Genomic DNA, 19454 nt, shown 5'->3' on the forward strand with positions numbered 1-19454 from the left:
GGGGGTAAAAAGGGAACAAAGATTTTTTTCAACTCCAAATTAATCCTCAAAGCAAGACAAATCCATTCTCATATATTTCATAAACTCTCCAGTCCAAGAACGAAACTGAGATACTTCTGGACCTCCATTTTACAGTGGACATGTACACACTGATCAAATCCTGCAGCTCTGGGAAAAGGAAGGAGATTTTTAATAAAGGCAAGGAGTTAAGAACAGACACACCAATGGTCTGTGAGGGATTCACTCATGCCCAGCAAGGCTCTTCACTCACTGCTCATTTCTGTGCCACACAGATTCAGAAAGCAATGTGTGGAGGTATCTGAGCTGATTTTACTTGACATCAACTCTACACCTACAAGTCCCAGCTCAATACCAAACTCCTTTTGGGCCAAAACTGTCGCTGGAAGCAGAGCAGCTTTGTCCACATGGCACTGTGCCTGAACCAAGTCCTGCCTAACCAGCTTGACTCTGGACAGAGCCAGTGCAGATGTCTGTATCCATGGCACAGTTAATCCACAACTCAGATAATCCACCCAGAGATAATGAGGAAAGAAAAACAAACAACTCTCACTTGAGTTCAAAAGTCTGACTTATTTCAGGGGAGCTGTACCAGCACAGCACAGTTCCATTATGTGTGCATCCCAAGGTGAATGGCTTTAGAGCAGTAAGTGAGCCATTTTGGGGCTAACAGTGATTCGCAGAGGGAAAACAGCTGGTGTGCTTTTCCGAGCTGAATTCTGTACACCATAGAAAAGCTTAGAGAGAGAAAAGGTCACACTTTTTTGTTCAGCTGCCTACTGTTAATTAGATCTTGTCCAGTCTGAAAGGCTGCACAAAAACTGAGACAGATGCAGTGTAATTAAGACTTGATGAAATCAAGTTGCTCAGACTAAAAGGTCTAACTTTTGGTTGTCCCAATACATTTTAGAGCTCAGAAAAACAAACCAGGCACAATTTCAGATCTTTTTCACAATTTATTTGCAGTTCAACTCTAATTCTCCTACAGAGGAAAGAAAAAATGTTAAGGGACTGCAGCAGCCTATTCCAACAACTGGGAAGTCACACTACCACTGTTTAGGAATGCAGCTCTTGCAGTGGGCACAGTGAGGCTCCCATGGTTTACTGAAGAGCATGCTGGCGAGACACTAAACTGGCCCTGTGCAGACCTGTATGCTCACCTCGAAGGGCTACTCATCAAGTCAATACACAGACTGGGTGAATCCTGTTCTGACTAGCAATGCATTCCTCAACACGCTAGGAACTCGCACCAAATCTCCAAAAGATAACCAGAATGAGGGATATGAGAAAAGGTAAACAGAGCTGTCTCCACTTAAAGGAACAATAACCATGAGAAGAAGCTGCAGTAGAAATTACTTCTGTTTCCACCAACAGCTACTTCACTGAAGCAGAGGGTTTCACTCCCCAAGGATGAATCCTCCATGGGCAGACCTTTCGCCAGAAAGCCACGGAGCAGATGGACTCCTTACCCTTTAAGTTTTATCATTAGCCCAATTCAAAGTCTGTTTACTGAAGGTGTGACCACCAGCTTTATGCCATCACCGTAATGTGAGCTTCGAGGTCCAGAAATAAACCTGCAATTTTCTTGGACTATATGTCAACAGAACGTCTGGTTTCTATTAAAGGTAGGATGGAAGTAAGGGATCACAGCCCCTCCCCAGTGTCTGATTTAATCAGTTTCATAAGCGGAACTCAGTCGTCCTAATGCCTCCCAGAGCACAAGGGATTTTGGCAGATCCACACCCTTTCCGGCTTGGTACCAAAGGAACTCAAATTCTCTAGATCTTTCCCTTGAGACCAGTTGCCTGACATTTCTGCATTACACGGTTTCGGGGGAAACCGTATAATGCAGCACACCTGGGAGAAGCAGTGGGAAGACAAGGATGAGCTCCGAGCGCGGCTTAAGCTCCGCTTATCCCCCCAGGGCTCCCCACTCCATACCCGCGCAAAGTTCAGATCTCGCCCAAGAACAGGCTGGAGAGGCTGCGGCGGGGCAGGGGAGGAGATGTTTGCTGAAACCCGAGTACGCTCCACGCTGCTCCGGGCACAGGAGCGCAGGGCGCCCTTCCCGGCCGGGATTGCCACCGCCTGCCCAGGCTGCGTGCGGGCGGCGGCGGCCCCGGGACAGCCCAGCCGCGGGGGCCCGGGTGCGGGCGGCAGCGCGGGGAGCCGGACTGGCCGGCGCGGAGCGCGGGGAGCGACACGTCCCCGGACGCCGACAGGCGCGGCCCGAGCCCCGCGGCGCCGAGGGGCGCAGCGTGGCCGGGCGGGCCGCGGCCGCCGCCGCCCGGAGCGCGGCGGGGAGGCGGCCCCCGCCGCGGGGAGCCCGGCGCAGCTCGGAACTCACCCAAGTCGTCCATGGTGCCGTCGTGCCCGGTGCCGCCGCGCCCGGAGCCGGAGCCGCTCCCGCCCCGCCGGTGCCGCCGCCGCCCCAGATCCCGCAACTTTGCCGACCCGCCCCCGCGCGCGCCCGCCCGCGCGCCCCCGCTGCGCGCGCTCCGCGCCGCCCCCTGGCGGCCGCCGCGGGAGCCGCCAGCCCGGCCGCGGAGAGGACAGCGGGCTCGCTGCCCGGCACGGCCGGGAAACGGCCCCGGGAACACCGGGCGAGGCGGCAGCGCCCAGAGCCGCCGCCCGCGGGCTCTGCCCGGGGAGAAGGCTGGCCCGCTCGCCTGAGGCCCCACGCGTGTCCGAGACTGAGCGGGAACGCGACACGAGCCCCGCGCTGTTCCCTGCAGGAGCAGGACCTTTCCCAGAGGAATGTCCTCCCGGGACAGTGATGCGGCCCCGCTGGGCTTGTTGGGTGCTGCGGTAGGGCTGGGCCCCAAAACCTTCAAACAAACATTTCAGAGCCTCAGCTGATTTACCCCATCCCAGGGAAGCTGGGCAGCAGAAATCTGTCCTGAACAATTTTCCATACGCTATGGCCACCATAAAGGAAAGTCACCAGCTACCTCTCCTTTACTGTGTTCAAAGACTATAACAGCCCGCCTGGATTTCTCAAGTGATGATCTTGAACCATCATTTCCCACATGCTTTTCCTTTCAAACGTCTATAAAACAACACTCCACGGCAGCAAAGTCCTCGCTTTGTCTGAGCCACAGCACAGCTCAACCCTCATCAGAGCTGCTGTTTCCCACTGTGCTCCAGCCAAGTTGACATGGCAGTAAATGCAGTTGCTCAGCCCAAATGTCCACTTCTTAATCTGATGAGAGACACACCAAAAAATATCAGTGTGGGAACTGCCGAGGATCCAGGAAACATGACTCTTGTAGCTCTTTTCCTTACAAAATTACTACCAAGTCAGAGAATGTTCCCAGGACTGAACAGCACATGTCCTGTTGTTGAGCTGAGATTACGGAATTGTATTTCCATTAAACAGAGACTGTGAGGTCAGCTGTGAGCAATCTCCAGTGCTGTATTTTTCACTCTCTAGGTACAAACATGCCCAGTTTCCCCTGCTAGCACAAGTCAGACATCATTATTTCCTGTGTTAAGTCATGCTTTAATGGGAATTATCGCTAGGGGGGCAGGGAAATATCTCCCTCATCCCAGCCAATGCTTACGAATAGTCAAAAACCTCCAAGAAATTAATACCAGCTTTAACTCCAAATACGGTTGTCAGAAAATAATATCCTTACTGAGATCTAAGTACAACACAAATGTAAGTAAAGACTTTCATTGCGTGCCTCACCATCCATGCTAAAGATTTCACCTGACATCCCCCTTGCTGGTCTCCCTCAGCAAAATGTAAAACATTATTTGGAGGGACTGTTAAATTTTCTCAAAATCCATCACTGGCTATACAACGACAACTTCAGGATGCACGTCCCCAGGCGGAGCAACATGAACCACTAGCGCTGACTGGTCACAGAGCAGACCTAAAGTCATTAGAAACATGTCCTTTCCTGGGGTCTGCATGTTTCCTCCACCAACATGTGACAAGCATGTGCCTCAACTTGAGTCGTATTTTTACCTCTGCATAAATAAAGTGCCTACTGTGCTGTGTTCGTATTGTAGCCTGGTATGCAGTTTTTATTTTCAGCTTCCTACAGTGTCCTTTGGGAGTCTGGAAGCGAATGTAAATCAAGGAAGCAGTTTCTATTGTGTCTCAGGGCTGAAATTAAGCTGTCATAGAACCAGTTAGGGTTGCACCCGCAAGAAATGGGTTGTGTTCAAGATGCTCAGTGTTAAAAACAAAAAAATAAAGTCATTGTTTCCTAAGCTTTGCCTATGGCTTCTGCACTGCATTGAAAGGGTTGGTGGGGTGGGAAGGCAGGGCTGTCCCATGAGTGATACTATCCTCTAGGCATCCTGCTTTTAAAACCAACCTGCTCACAGCCAGGTGCTGTTCATAACTGAATTTTTCACACACTGACATTTCTTACTTAAAATTGCCAGTCCCTAACCCTCCCATGAGAGCTGAAGGAGTAGGGGCAGGTTAAAACCCCAGCTGCCAAGGCAGCTTCTCAGTGTTGTGGGCTCAAGCTCTGTCCTTCCCAATGCCTTGAACTCCTGTTTCCTCATCATCTACCTGCTCTTTGGCTCAGACTCTCCCTGACTCACGAACACCTGCTTGCTGCTAGAAATGCACAGGCCTTCTTCTTATGCTGTGCCCTGTGGCTGAGACATTTTGATCTACCCTTGTCTTTCACAGAAGGTGTAACAAGAAGTTACCACCCCCATTTGCAGATGGGAATCAGGGCTGGGAACTGGAAATTAAGTTAGACAGTGAGTTAACATCAACAAAATGTTGAACTTTAGGGCTTCCTGTCTCCACACAATCCGTGTTCAGAGCATTCCTGACTCCACACAATCTGTGTCCAGAGTACTTGCTCAAGGCATCTTTCCCTCTTGTTGAAGAGTCATTTACCAGTTACAACCAAGTCTCTCAAAGGGCAGCTTAACCCACTGACCACAGACCCTCAGAGCTGATGGATTAACTGTCCACCTGTGCCCTGTCATTTCAGACTGGCTGCCAGACAGAGGAGTGATCCAAGCTCATTTCATAATACCAGCAAAGAAAAGCATCGTTACTTGCGACCTGTGTCAGAAAAGAGAAATAAAGCTACACTGGCCTGTGAGGCATGCTTAGAACTTACCTGTGCACTTTCCAGAGAGTGACTTGAAACTGCAGAGCAATGACAGCGCCTTCATTGCAGTGTTTGTCCTCTGTGCTGTGCCCCATGAACATCATGCAAGGGGATTTTGCTCCTTCTTCAGGTGAATGCAAGGAAAAAGTTTCAATCAGAGCTTTAGGCAATAGCAGTAAATCACAGCATGCAACTCCCACATTCGAGGTCCAACTTCACGCTTGTTGAAAGGATCTATTACAGCAAAATTAACAAACTTGGTTTCTGGTATAAGATGTAGAACATGACTTTGCAGTGCAGATTGAAAGCACCACACCAAGGCATTATCACAGACAAATCTGGCAGCAAAGATGAGAAACAATCAAGTGATAAATCCAATACTTATCAACACAGTGTATAAGAATCAAGAAATTACCTGAAGTGTATGACTTACTGCAAACTACATATCCTTTGCTATTTACCAGTGTGGCTTATTCTGCCAAAGGGTAATGGCATCCCTATGCTTCAGGGTTTGATTTCAATTGATATTGCTGGCAATAGGAACAAATGGGGGGACAAAGGCAATCTATGAGGTTTCACCGTCACTCTTGGTCACTGTTGTGTATAATACCCCAGCATGACTGACTGTTATTAAAAAAATAATAGTAATTATTAAGAGGAAACACTGATGTTCACTACTAAATTTTCTACTCTACCAAAGTTTCAAGTAGCTGCCCAGCTCAAGGTCTAACCGGCAGGGTGGGAGCATCGGGATGGCACACGTGGATCTGATCCTCTGCCCATACAGAGAATGTCAGAGGCAAGCTGTCAGCAGCAGAAGGTACATCTCACTCACACAGAGTGACAGAGGGCAGCTGCTCCCAGCTGCAGCAGAGCCTCAGCAGAGCTGGTGTGCACTGGTCATTAGTCTCCCTCCGCAGGGTCTGCCTAGCTATTCAATTGCTGCAAATAAGGAAAGGATGGGGTTTACTTATAGAATAGGAGTTGGCACCAGCAGCTGCTTTTTCCAGAATAAAGGTTTGTGATTTCTTTGATAATAAGGAGCCTTTTTCTATTGTATTTTTTTTTCTTAAAGCAATTGATGTCAATAAAGAACTGCACACAAAATGGAGTTTACAGTACTTTACACTAAGCGTTCCCTAATGGGCTTTAGAGGACTCCTGCAGCTGGGGAAGCACGATTCAGAGTTTCCCTAGATTCCTCCCTGCCTGTTGAGAGGCTGAGCTCTCCTAAGGATCCTGCTCAACAAGAGCTACTCCAGAAACCTTTCTCCAGCACCTAAGCCTCTCCACTTCCGTTTCCACTGACCGATTCCCTTTTCAGTAACTCTGAGAAAAAAATAAACGAGCTTTTCTTGTTAAGAGCGCCCTCATTTTATTAATCCGTTGTTTTGGCGGCAGCAAACCCCAGCAGCGCTGAAAGAACAAAAGCCATACTATTTTCCGTAAAAGACGTCTCCAGCCTCGAGGTACTATAGGACTGGACATACACACTTAGATTAAGTTAATTGGATCAGATCTCAATCTTTTTTTCACCAAAGTATTCAGTCTCCGTAGAGACTGTCAAAAATTGCCAATGCCGACTATATTTCAAGTCGTCATGGCGGGGTATTGGGAAAAGTTTTCAATTAGCAATAATCGCGCCTCGGATTAACCTCATTGGCTACGATACTGCCACTGCGCAAAGCTGACTGGGCTAGCCCGCCGCTGCCACCACTCGCCCCGGGGCTGACGCGAAGGTCGCGGCGAGTCGCACCGCTCGCCCGCTCCTGCCTGCACCTTCCTAGCCGTGCCCCCCGCCCGCCCCGCGCCCCCCGCGCCCCACCGGGACCGGGGCGCTCCGTTCTGCCCTCCGTTCTGGGCCCCCGTTGCACCCGCGAAGGCTGCTGGGAGGGATATGCAAAGTGAGCGTGACGTCACGGCGGGCAGCCCCGCGCGGAACGAGGGGCTCCCTCCGCGCATCCCCGCCGTACCGGGCCCGGGCACCGCGGGCCGTGAGCCCCAGCCAGCCCCGAGCGGCCACAGCGCCGGGGAGCCCCATCCCAGCACGAGTCCTTGACGAGCATCGCCACCACCTGCTCCAGCAACAGACACGGTTTAATTAACTGAGCGCGCTTTTAGATTTTAGATTTTGAGATTTTTTAGATTTTTAGAGTTCGGTCTCTATCTTCTCTTTTCAAAGATGCTGAAGGAGGAATGGTCAGTGAAACCAGACTTGGAGTAACCCGCATGCTGAGTGATCCGCACTTCTGAGATCGAGATGCTAAACTCGGTACCCGCTTACTTCTCTCCACATGTCTATTTTTTGGACCACACAACATCCGCCTCCGAAGAGGCTCTCAAAAATTGCCAATGCCGACTATATTTCAAGTCGTCATGGCGGGGTATTGGGAAAAGTTTTCAATTAGCAATAATCGCGCCTCGGAACACCCTCATCGGCTACGATACTGCCACTGCGCAAGGCTGCCCTGCCCCCGCGCCGTCCCGGGGCCACGGCCGCCGCGCCCCCGCTGCGCTCAGAGCGGGTGCGGACGGGCCCGCTGCCCCCGCCCGCCGCCCCCGCCCGCAGCCCGCGCCGCCCCGCGGCGGCCGGGGATGCACCGGGAGGCCACGGAGGGATGGACCGGGAGCCGGTGGCACCGCCGGGACCCGCGGAGGTTGCCGGGAGGGCACTATGGTAATGAGCGCTGCTCGACCCGGGGGCACTGGCCAAAAATCGCCGTTTTCCACCCGAGAGGGGGCGCACGGAACGGGGAGGGCACTCTCGGGGAGCACCAGGGAGAAACGGCGTCTGCCGGGTGCCCCCAAAGCAAAGTCATCACCCAACAGTTTAAAACACGTTTAAACTCCTAAAGTTTAAATCACTCAAAGTCGTTTAGACTCACGACGCTGCTAAAACCAAGGCTGCACTCCACACCTAAGCCCGGGGCAGAGGGACAGGCAGGGTGGCACTGCACACCAAGCGAGCAGGACGCGCTTCTTCCTTGTGATCACAGAATTACACACTACTACACAGACGCTCAGGCTCACCTGGTCTTTGAAATAACTGTAAGAGAAAAAACAATGGATTAAAACTTTCTGCAATGGTTTGAACTGTTTAGCAACAGCTCTTTGGTGAATGCATTTGAAAAGCAGCCCAAATCTTTAGAAAGAGCCCTCTGTCTGTAAGACTGCTGGGCATCCAGTGCATCAGGCTGCTACCATACAGCAGTCTGGCCTTCCCCATATTATTTGTTCCTCAGAAATATTAGCCTCATTTGAAGAAAAACAAAACAATCACAAAAACAAAACAAAACAAAAAATAAGAAAAAAAACCACAAAACCAAATGCAAACTCCTTATTGCCAGGCAAATGAAACAAATTATCAGGTGATTATTGAGACTGAAACCTGCACCAAGCAGAGGCAAAAACATGGGTTCCTGCCAGGGTGCACAGCCAGCAGCAGACAGGTTGGCACTGCCCTATTTTCCAAGCTAGACATGTCTTTAACAGCCCTCAGTGAACTTTTCTTCCATGATTTATTTAGTCACATTTTAAGCATAAAACATGTTAATATCAGTTAAAGGAAAACACATCTTTTATAAGGACAAGCATCTACAATGCATTTTATCACAGCTATCACATGCATTTGTATCAAATGAATTCGGATTTTGACCTCACACGTTTCCTTGAGGGCTGCTATGAAGCTCTGAGCGTTTTCAAAGTGTCTCAGGGGTTAGGATGTTGGGGACACCTTTGACTGCCCCCCTGCCCCCCTTTGACGCACGGGATTTGTAGTCTCTGTGCTTTTTTTTCCCCGTGAACTACATTTCCCAGAGGGCTCCCCTTCCGGTAGGCCAGCCCTGTCCTTCCGCGGCCGGGCGGCGGCGGCATGAAAGGTGAGTGTTCAGCGTTATTCACCGCATCGCTCTTCTTCCATCAGCCGGCTTCGGCTCGGCTGTCACCCCGTCCCCGCCGTTATCACAGCACAAGAGACACGTGCGGGTCCATATGGCGCGGGGGTCCCTTTGGATTTCTGGCCTCTAGCCTTTTGTAGGATCCTATTCATCTTCTGTTTTAACCTTGCCTGATCTTTTCCTGTGGAGCATCTTGGGTGTGTGCTAAAAACAAACTCTAGCCTCAGATCTCCGTGGGTTTGTTTGAAGATTTTCACTTGTTATGTAAAGTAGGTTTTCGGTTTTTTGTGGGTTTTTTGTTGTTGTTGATGTTTTGTTTTTTTTTTTTTTAATCTGAATACTTTCATTTTAAAAGCAGCTTCGTATTTGACAAGAAATATTCCATCCTTTAACATTTTCTCTTCCATAGTCCTTACCTGGTTCACAGCAGCTTTCAAATGTATCTAAATGTATCTGTAATTTTACCTTTCTCTCTTGTGGGCCAACCCCTATTACATTTCTATTTCATTTCACCTCTGAACATTTCCTTCTGAGAGATCTTTTGATGATAAGGGGCAAGAATGAAGAGTTTTCATCAGTTAAAGCAATTTAATTACCATCAAGCTGGTTTAACAGCCTTTGGGGAGCATCATGACACAAGTTACTCTCAAATTAGTTTATTGGGAGACTTTGTCCCTTCTAATTAATTCATATGGGAAATTAAACCTCTTTAGAGGGAATGCACAACACAACTCCTGCTAAACAGCAAAACAAAGCAAAAATCATTGCAAACAGAATCACTGCTTAGATACAAAAAACAATTCAGACTATGGAGTCTGTCCAATCATCCCTGCATTTTAACTGATGATGACAAAAAGCTTTGAGAACTGAAGACTGACTGAGCCAAATCTACCCTTTTCTACTAGCAACAATTTAGTATCACAATGCTTGGAGCTGAACACCTAAACTTCAGACGTATCTAAGCCCTCAGTTACCCACCAGTACTAGGTCTTAAAGTAAACCGAGCAATAACTGAAGTTTAGGTGTTCAGGAGATCGTCCCCTTTCATCAGTAAGTAAAGTTCTTCCTCTGTCTTCCACATCTTGTACAAGGCTCCCTGCTTAGGGAGATTTAAGGAGGCAGAAATACCAGACAGTCAATTCTCAGGACTGTTGCTTTCAAATCTTTTTGTACATTGTTTGCAAAACCATAGCAAGGCCCAGAAAAAATACTTTAGAAATAGTGAAATAGTGAAATAGAGAAAGAACTGCAGACTGCTGGAAAGCCCAAACAAAATCAAAGTCCAAACCCACCCACTCATGTCTCAACAGGTCCTGCACACAATTCCAGGCTACTTAATCAGCAAAGCCATCCATCCTGCCTGTCTCCAGCAGGGCATGTCATTCCTCCCTTAAAGCAGGGTGTCCCTCCCATTCCTACCTGACAGGCAGTTCCTTCTGCCCCAAACACTTTGGATGATCCCTTTTCTCTCAGAAGGCCCCTGTGTCTACTGAAGAAGCAAAGCAGTGCCCACCCAACTCCCCACTGACGCTGGGGAGGTGGCACCCACAGAAGAGGAGGTGCCAGAGGCATTTAGACAGTGCCCTAATCATCTTCAGTCCCATTTCAAGGCCTGTTCTGCACCAGGCCTTTGTAAAAAACAAAAACAAAAAAACCAACCAAAACAAGCCACACAGGAGTAACTCCAGTCAAGGCCTTTGTCAGGAAAAAAACCAAAACCATTTCAAGGCTGTTTTTCTCTCCCTTCCTACAACATGTATAAAGAATGGGGTAAATATAAAAGACTGATTTGGAGCAGGCAGAATGTTAAAAATGCAGAACAAGGGTCTCTTCTGGGGAGGAACCAGCCAGTGCCTCTGGGGTGAGGTGCTTGGCTTTCCAGCCATTTCCTCTCTGGCCTGCTGCACATACCTAGGAAAGCCTTTGCATGCACAGGTCTTTCTGGGCTCTTTACAAGTCCTCTTAGGCAGCCATCCTTCACACCAGGGTAGAACAGCAGGAACCCTGCAAGTCAGAGTTGTTAACTTTGTGCTCAGTGTTCCCCTCTTCCAAAAGAACATACTTAGATGGTGGGCTTTAGTTTATGTTTCCAAAATAATTTGTTTCTTTTCAAAAAAGAGAGCAAAGAATACTTAACAGCATAATTTCCCAGAGAATCGCAAGCAAATGGCATTAAGGACGTGGTTTTTGCTTTCTTTTACCTGCATGTGTTCTGTTCTTGTCTTTTAGCTGAACATGTTCTCTGCCAGGAAGTGGTCTGGCATTTTCAGGGCTGTCAGACTGCATCATTTCAGATCCCGTTCTATATCCAGAGCCTCTCCAAACCTGACTTTCGTGCCAGCCTGTCTTCCCCCAGATCCCGCGGAAGTGGAGGAGCTGCAGCGCTTTGTTTCTAACTCCAAGAGGCTGTTCGTAATGACTGGAGCTGGAATCTCCACAGAGTCAGGGATCCCCGATTACCGCTCTGAGGGCGTTGGGCTCTATGCCAGGACAGACAGACGGCCAGTCCAGCACGCTGAGTTCGTCCGCAGCGCCAGTGCCCGGCAGCGCTACTGGGCAAGGAACTTTGTGGGCTGGCCCCAGTTCTCCTCCCACCAGCCAAACAAGGCACACCTGGTACTGAGAGACTGGGAGAAGCTGGGCAAGCTGCACTGGCTGGTGACCCAGAACGTGGATGCCCTTCACACCAAAGCTGGGAGCCAGCGCATGACGGAGCTGCACGGCTGCATACACAGGTACAGCTGCTGGCACAGGGCGGTTGTCAGTGGTGACTGACAGGCAGCTGCAGTGTCAGCTGCTGAGAAAGGAGGCAAAATGTCCACGCTGCGTTCCTGGAGATGACAGGCACAAAGGTGGTATTGGGCTGGGGTAGAGAATAAGATCACAAGCCAGTGCTGTTCACAGCACAGTATTTAAGAAACATGACCACCACTCCATTTTTTGGAGCATTATTTAGATCCATTTCCTTGAAACCTGCATCCATTTCCCCTTTCCCTGGTACAGCAAATGTCCTCTTAGTAAAGAGAATGAGGGGATCATGAGGATACAAGGATTATGCAGAGTAGATAGTGCCAGAATTGCACGGGATATGTATATTAGAGAAGGGCCATCACAGCCTGTCTGGGATCACCCAAAATTTCTAAATGAAAAAGCACAGCATGAACTGGGAGAGAGGATGCATGGCAGGGTTGAAAGCACTTCCTCTAGAGCATTCCTACAAAGCAACAGAGTAGAAAGACATCTCCATGACCTGTACTATTTGGTAAATAAATGTGGAAAATCATGACAGGCCTCCTAAGGAACAAGTTAGAGTCTCCAGATCTTCAGCTGACATGAAACTTTCCATTAAGACTTTGCTCTGAATTTCAGGGTTTTCTGCTTGGCCTGTGGAGACCGAATCTTGCGTTCTGAGCTCCAGGAGCACTTTGAAGCTCTGAATCCTACTTGGAAAGCTGAAGCGTTTGGTGTGGCTCCGGATGGGGATGTCTTCCTGACGGACGAGCAGGTGCGCGATTTCCAAGTCCCAGCCTGCCGTAAATGTGGTGGAATCCTGAAGCCTGATGTGACCTTCTTTGGAGACACAGTGAGCCAGGAAAAAGTCAGTTTTGTACACCAACGCTTGGCAGAATCAGACTCCATGCTGATAGCTGGATCCTCTATGCAGGTAAGTAGGTTTGCCTCCCAAACTGCATTCCTACTTTGCTGCTACTCTGCCTGCAATGATCCTTGGTGCAACAGCTTAGGACTACAAATGGCTTGTGGATCAGATCAGCCTTTGCAGAGCTTCTTTGTATTTTATTTTTACCTTGGTTGGAATCTGGCTTTATGGGTGACCTGTTTGGGCTTCCCTGTCACTCTCTTGCCAGTCTACTTCATGCTGCTGTAAATGCCTCCATTCAGACCTCTCTCTGCTGCCTCCTCCATCAGGTCACAATTGTGCATAATAATAAGATACCTACCTGACACAATTAATTCCTCACATTTTTTAACCTGAAATTTTTAGCCTTTGGTAGCTTTTTAGGCCTCAGGGCACACTGTCTAAAATACCAGGTTTTAGGACCTCTCATTCTTTATTAAATTCTCAAGAAGAGAGCTGAAATATCTCTTCTGCCTGGTATTGTCCTTTGTATCACAATGTAGCCTCTTATCTATAAGGTAGGCAGCTAAACAACAGGGGTTTCTAAACCCATAAAAGCTTTTGTAATGGTGTTTATGTAAGATAATTTTTTCCAGGAACAAGTCCTGTTACATAAAAAAAACCCTTACTCTTAACACCTCTCAGAAGGAGATAAAACCAAGGCTGCCTGATTGTGATTCTCTTGGCTTCAGGATAGTGGATACAAATTCCTTGAGCTTGCACTTCTTAAGCTTATAATCCTCTGTACAGGAATGATTGAAATGCCTTAAGTTTGTTCTTGTACTACCTAAGCTGGGCCATGCAGGAACCATCAAAGTGCAGCATTTAAGTACCTGTGATAACTAATAAAAACTGCTGCAGAGATTTACTAAAAGACAAGGACACTTCCCTTCAATCTGCTCTGAAGTTTCAGTTTCTCTGAAACTGCAAATCCTTCACTGAGAGAGGTTAAAAACTGTTCTATTCTATGCATTCCTGAACAAAGACATTTCCTACCTGAGCTCAGTGCAGCTGCCTAACACAGCATGTATGTACAGCCCTTTTCCCATTGCCAATGGCAACTATTATATTCCTTTCTGTAACTCCTCTTTTGCCTAAGCTGCCTGTAATTTTGTTTTCTGGTACTCGTGCAGGTGTACTCTGGTTACAGGTTTGCTCTTGCTGCTCGGGAGAAGAAGCTGCCAATTGCAGTTCTTAACATTGGGCCCACCAGGTTAGATCACTTTGCATCCTTAAAGCTGAATTCCCGCTGTGGAGAGCTGCTGCCTTTGATTGTTTGCACATGACCCAACCAGCTGAGCTTCAGTAGCTATCAGGATTAAACTTATTTTTACAAGGTGAGTACCTTCCCTGGTCAGTCACCTTTCAGGGTAATAATATGGGTTCCTAGCAAATGCTGAGACTGAGATGTGCTCGCTGCACCAAAAAGTGGATGTAAATTTTAATCTGTAATTGGTGTGCTCTGATGGGCCATGACACTGTTTCCCATGATCATAAACAAAAAACATAGTAAGTGCTAGCACTCCCCGGGAATTGGGTAGGAGTATCCAGAAGACTCAGTAGTGTAGAATTCTAATCCATTTGTTACTATTAGGAAACTACAGGGGATCACCTGTAGTTCCAGAGAACCTGATCACAACCATTGCCTTTGCAACTGACAATTCAAAAGCTGCTCCTGATTGAGTTGGTCCAGCTAATCATAATCAAACACTGCTGTTTAAAATCATCAATTCAGTCGATAAAGCTTCTTTCTTCCTCTCCTGCAGGACTCATCTCAGAAAGGAGAAAACTCCAATCCAAGAGGCAGCTGTGAGATGCAGTGCTGAGGGCACCAGGAGAGGGCAGCAAGTCTCACACGTGTCAGCCTCACCAGTTCTCTCCACTGAAACCATCTCCACGTATCAGGAAACAGAATGAGGATGAAAAAAAAGTACTTTTTGCCTTACCTTGCTGTTTTAAACAGTGCCTTTTCATTCACTAGGACAGGATAATTGGACTACCATGTCTGAGGACAAAATATCTTTCTTATAATTATCCCCCGAGGAGAAGGGGGGGACAGGGATTTTGACCAGGTAATTTGAGGTTGTAGCACGGGAGGGCGATGTGGGACTGCTGGGGGATCCAGTGTCACTGGTGGGATACTGCAGAGTGTGCAAGGAAAAGAAGGCAAGAGGAACTGCAGTGGTCACTTAAAAGAAAAAAGGTTCAAAATAGAAGCTGAACAAGAGCATTGCTCTTGTAACAGATTATTTGGAAGCACAGGCTATAAGGCTGACATCTTCCAGCAAGGAGGGGAAGTCAGTATTTCTCTCAGCTGTTGGTTGACAAGGTAAACTCCTTCCTATCTGACCCCTTTAAAAATGAAATATTGTTGAGATGCCAGAGGAGTTACTTGAAGCTAATCTGACCAGCACTACTTTCAGTGAGGCCACTACATTTTCCAGAATGCATTTTTGAAGATGTTATTTAATTAATGAATAGCTATGGAATCAATTAAAATTGTTTAGAAGATTGAGACTATTTGCATTGTAATTTTCTCTCCCTCCCATGATTTATTTAGATATATTCTCAGTAGCCAGTTTATGCTTTGTTTTTCTGTTGCAAAAATGCAGGTTGTAATTACTAGCAGCTGATGAATTAAGAGAGAAATATAATTAAATCTGTACAATAGGTCTCCCTCAGGAGGTAATCTCTGTTGAAAGGTGCAATTTCCACACTCCTAACAGAAGATCCATCACTACCACGTAGTGATTTTTTTGTTGATCCTTAGGATGGCATTGTAAGCTCTATCAAACTGTATCCAGAGTAAAATACAGAACCTGGCACAAACTAGAACACTAACTTTTTGACCTGACCTTCTTCATGAAACTACCGCTCCCCCTCTTCTAGCTCTGAAGGATTTAATTGTTGGGGTTTTCCAAGTGCCCCCTCCCACTCCAAGTAACATGTCCTGGACTAATATTTTGACAAGAACTGTAACAAGCAGTTGGAAACAGGATGCCAAGGATGCTTGGCTTCACTTTGAAGCCAAGCAAGAACAGTTCAGGACTCCACCTGCATTCTGCTCTCATTGAATGGTGACTCCACTTTCCAATGACTCGGGTTTCTGCTGCTTGGCAGTGAGCAAAGCACACAGCTCTCTCCATCTTTAGCTGCCCTGTCTACAGTACAGCTGTCCCACCAACCAAAGCTATTGCAGAAATCATGCCTAAAGCACAGCAGAATCTCCACATACACCATGTTTTCATGTAGGGGCTTTTCCTGTAAGAAAAGATGCTGATTCCTCCTTAGCAGAGGAGCTGGGGCTGAGTTTCTCACTATCCACATCATCTTCTCTCCCTCCTTGAAACTTACACGACATTGGTGTGTCAAAACCAGAGGCTGCATGTTCAGTGCCAGTAGAGCCAGCATTTTGAGAAGGTGTGGGAGCATTGCCAAGCAGTCTAAAGTCTTGGAATGAGTTCTGTGACAGGTAACTAAACCTCCCACATCTACCCCTGCCTCCTCTCCAGTTCTGCAGCTGAGCTTGTGGGAGAGGAGTTAGGATGTCTCTTCAGCATCAGTCTCAGATGAGTCATTACCCCAGCTCTCCACTGATTGTACTTTAAAGCCACCAGGACAATGATTTAGAATAAATGAACATAATAGTAAATTTCCTGTGCATTGTTTATTACTGTATGGTAATGAGCATATCTACAACAACTATATGAGGCTGAGATGAAGAAGTTCCTTCTTTTTTCTGCTAAGTTGATCCAGCACTACTAAAATTGACCTCTTTTAGAACAGGATCAGAGCACGTCACTTCTTAACATATTCCCCAAGATACCATTAAGTTTGCTCACGTGAGAAATGCCTGAGAGACCCTAAAATTCCTATACCAAAAGCCACGACATGAAATTAGCTGAATCAACAGCTTTTGCGCTTCTCTTTTCTTACAGCTGTTCCTCCTGAAGCTTGGATAGCGGAGCTGAGAGTACCTTATAATGGATTTTTCTTCTGCTCCTCTGAAAGTGGGGTTGGAGTTACCCAAAGCAAATAAAAGTTACTTCCTATTTGGCAAATCTTGTCTTTGTTTCTGGGCAAATTCTCAGAGCAAACTGTAATTGAGTCCAGCAGCCTGAGGAAGGTATTTCACATACTGAGCTCCAGTGGGGGCAGCACAGAATGCAGATGGCCCAGAGGGTTTGGTGTAAGTGCAGCCTCCCACATCTTACAGTCAGATTTCTCCTGTTGACACACCGGCTTGATCATTACTTCTGGAAAATGACCCAAAACCCTGGGCGTGGAGAACTTGGGAGGTTCAGTGGCGTGCAGGTGACTAAATCTACCATCTAGAGTGTGCCGCTTCCCCTGGGACTGCCTTGGATGTCGCCCTGTCCCAGCCTTTGCAGCAGGCAGGGAAACAGCAAAGTCAAGCCAGATGGGCTTTAAAACCACTGTTCCAGACTCTTCCTGCCATTCTGTGTGCAGCTCCCTGTCATCTCCCTTCCCACCAAGGAAGGGTACCCCAGTGCAGTTCTTCCCTTCTGCACCACTAACTAGACAATGGCAGAGAAAAAGAGAAGCTGAGCCTGAAGAGGACGAGCAACAGTGCCAGTGTCTCGAATTGGTTCCAGGCCCAAACAGAAACTGACACAGGATCATTACCATCAGCAGAATTGTTTGCTCTCTGCATGTCTCACCTCAGCTGGAGCACTCTTTTTCATCTGTGCAATGCCCATGTAGTTAAGAGTAATTCAGCTCTCCCTGCAGAGAGTGAAAAATCTTGGCATAGGAAACAACAATAGAGAAAAGAGAAGAGACTTGAGACTTCACTTCTGCAGTGAGCCCACGGAGCTGCTCTCCCTCCAACATCCCATGCACCAGCTGTGGTGCTGTGTAGAGTCTCAGAGCTCCCCCTTGCTGAGCACAGGGATACCTTGCGTTCCAGGCAGTCCTTTTCTGGTTTGGAACAGAAGTGCAGGCCAGCATGGTAGGTCTTCATGCACTCCTTGTACTCCCCCCTACGCTGGCAGTTCAGGCACTCACCAGCCCTGCTCTTACTCTTCCCACGACGTTCCTCAAAGCCCTAATGAGCAGCTTTGCACACCCCCTTCAGCCTCCCCACCTGTGCTGTTCATTAGGGCCTGACACTCTGCATTATGTGGGAAGGCTCCCTATGGATGGGGAATGTTTGGATTTAATGGTGGGTCTTTCACACCATCAAAGCAGCATGGAAATGAGAAGGGACCAAACATAAATGCAGGCTTATAAAATCTGTATGGAGTAAGACAGATATGGAATCAGTTTGAGCCTTTATCTGTCTCTTTGGTTTATCTACGGAATGCTAGCATGCTCCAAATGCTGAATGCCAGGAGTAGATACACTGCTCACCTCAAATCTGGAGTTCCTGTTACAGGTAAAATTCATACGAAGTTTCTGAAATGCTTCCAATGCACCCCAGCAATCTTCCCTACTTGTGATAATACAGCTTGAAAGTGCAGTGTTCCTTCCAGATAGTGATGATATTTTACTTTTTCCCTCTACAATAAGGTTTATCACAAGGGGATTTTAATAACATTCACTTAGGAGCTTTACTGTTCTACAAACAGTAATTTCAGGGCATCTAAGCTAGTGAGTGAGTACAAGAGACCTCATCTTGCTCTTCTAGCCCTAAGAATGATTCATTTTGACCATATGATAGGATTGCATCCAGGATCCTCAGGATTTCTGTGGAGGGCTCCAAGCACTCAAAGTTTCCAGAAAATTCACATACACAAACACCTGAGGAAAAATAAGCAACAAAACCAGGACTCAATCTACCATAAAATGGAATGTCTGGCTGTGACACAATCCCCTCCCCTTTTCAAGGAAAAGAAGAACTAAATGCAATTCTCTATCCTTTCTCAATGTCATTCTAATGCCCTCAAAGATACATTTCAGAAGGAAGGCATTGCAAGTACCTTGCAATAACATGCCAAGCCAGCTTCTTCCTTCTCCATTTGTTTCTCATTTCCCAGAGCACTCTTAGATCCTTGGGGTGTGCTCCATGTTTGGGAACAGCTCATTCTGATGATGAACCAGGGCCCTCCTCATGCCCTGCCAGCAAGCAGGGTGTGTGTGTGTAGACCCTGCCCCAGGAGTTCACCCACACCTCCAAAAACCGCTGCCAGCAAAACCGGTACCAAGGGTGGGGGGCAGCTTTGGCACAGGACCTTGGCAGGGCTGGGAAAGTGGGGCAGATACTGTCCCTCAGAGGGGCTCCCTGCCTTCCAGGCTGACATTACCTCCTCCTCTGCAGCTCCTGACTGGGAACAGGGCAGGGGAAAGGCTTCCCAGGGTGAGCGCACTGGAGACCCTCAGGAGAAAGGCGCACCAAGCGGCTCAAGACCCTCACACAGCGATGCCCCGGGGAAGAGGGACAGCTGTGCTGCGGCTAACGCGGGGGCAGCCCGAGGCGAGGGCGGCTGAGGGAAGGCTTGAAGGGCGCCCTCTGGAGCCCCGGGAGCGTGAGGGCAGGCGGGAAGGGCGCCCTGAGGAGCCGCGGGGAGGTGAGGGCAGGCAGGGACGGTCGCCCCGAGAGGCCTGGGGAGGGTGAGGGCGGGAGCCGCAGCCCCACCCTCAGCATCCCCACCCTCAGCATCCCCACCCTCAGCATCCTCACCCTCAGCATCCTCACCCTCACCATCCTCACCCTCAGCATCCCCACCCTCAGCATCCCCACCCTCAGCATCCCCACCCTCAGCATCCTCACCCTCAGCATCCCCACCCTCAGCATCCTCACCCTCAGCAGCCCCACCCTCAGCAGCCTCACCCTCAGCAGCCCCACCCTCAG

General features: G+C 48.3%; 2 protein-coding genes and 2 non-coding genes across 12 annotated transcripts in view; 1 reads left to right on the plus strand and 3 right to left on the minus strand.

Moving 5' to 3' along the window:
- The window catches only part of LOC137484828 (paxillin), a 59051-nt gene extending 40000 nt beyond the window's left edge, over nt 1-19051 (minus strand). The window contains exons 1-3 of one of the 6 annotated variants that reach the window (XM_068208955.1): nt 18907-19051; nt 18598-18718; nt 8138-8153 (exon numbers count right to left, since the gene is read on the minus strand). In XM_068208955.1, the coding sequence (XP_068065056.1) occupies nt 8138-8153; nt 18598-18687 (106 nt within the window). In that variant the 5' untranslated portion in view covers nt 18688-18718; nt 18907-19051. Of the gene's footprint in view, nt 1-2365; nt 2500-8137; nt 8154-10422; nt 10651-17322; nt 17377-18597; nt 18719-18906 lie in introns of those variants that run through there. The other 5 variants (XM_068208956.1, XM_068208958.1, XM_068208954.1 and 2 more) reach the window with 5 other exon arrangements.
- Nucleotides 6656-6796, minus strand: LOC137485033 (U4 spliceosomal RNA). Its single transcript, XR_011005160.1, has one exon. It is a non-coding gene; the product is annotated as a U4 spliceosomal RNA (small nuclear RNA).
- Nucleotides 7432-7572, minus strand: LOC137485035 (U4 spliceosomal RNA). Its single transcript, XR_011005161.1, has one exon. It is a non-coding gene; the product is annotated as a U4 spliceosomal RNA (small nuclear RNA).
- SIRT4 (sirtuin 4) lies at nt 9116-16694 on the plus strand. 4 transcript variants are annotated; one of them, XM_068208963.1, is made up of 6 exons: nt 9116-9240; nt 11233-11738; nt 12373-12667; nt 13774-13977; nt 14407-14570; nt 16579-16694. In XM_068208963.1, exons 2-4 carry the CDS (start codon nt 11239-11241, stop codon nt 13924-13926), a joined length of 948 nt encoding a protein of 315 aa, XP_068065064.1. In that variant the 5' UTR covers nt 9116-9240; nt 11233-11238; the 3' UTR covers nt 13927-13977; nt 14407-14570; nt 16579-16694. The 4 variants fall into 4 exon arrangements, with proteins under 4 accessions (XP_068065064.1, XP_068065065.1, XP_068065066.1 ...); XM_068208964.1 differs by having other exon boundaries at nt 9215-9236; XM_068208962.1 differs by lacking the exon at nt 9116-9240 and having other exon boundaries at nt 11206-11738.
- Nucleotides 19052-19454: the final 403 nt, after the last annotated feature.

The sequence above is a fragment of the Anomalospiza imberbis genome, chromosome 18 (genome assembly GCF_031753505.1).
Source record: "Anomalospiza imberbis isolate Cuckoo-Finch-1a 21T00152 chromosome 18, ASM3175350v1, whole genome shotgun sequence".
Taxonomy (NCBI): domain Eukaryota; kingdom Metazoa; phylum Chordata; class Aves; order Passeriformes; family Viduidae; genus Anomalospiza; species Anomalospiza imberbis.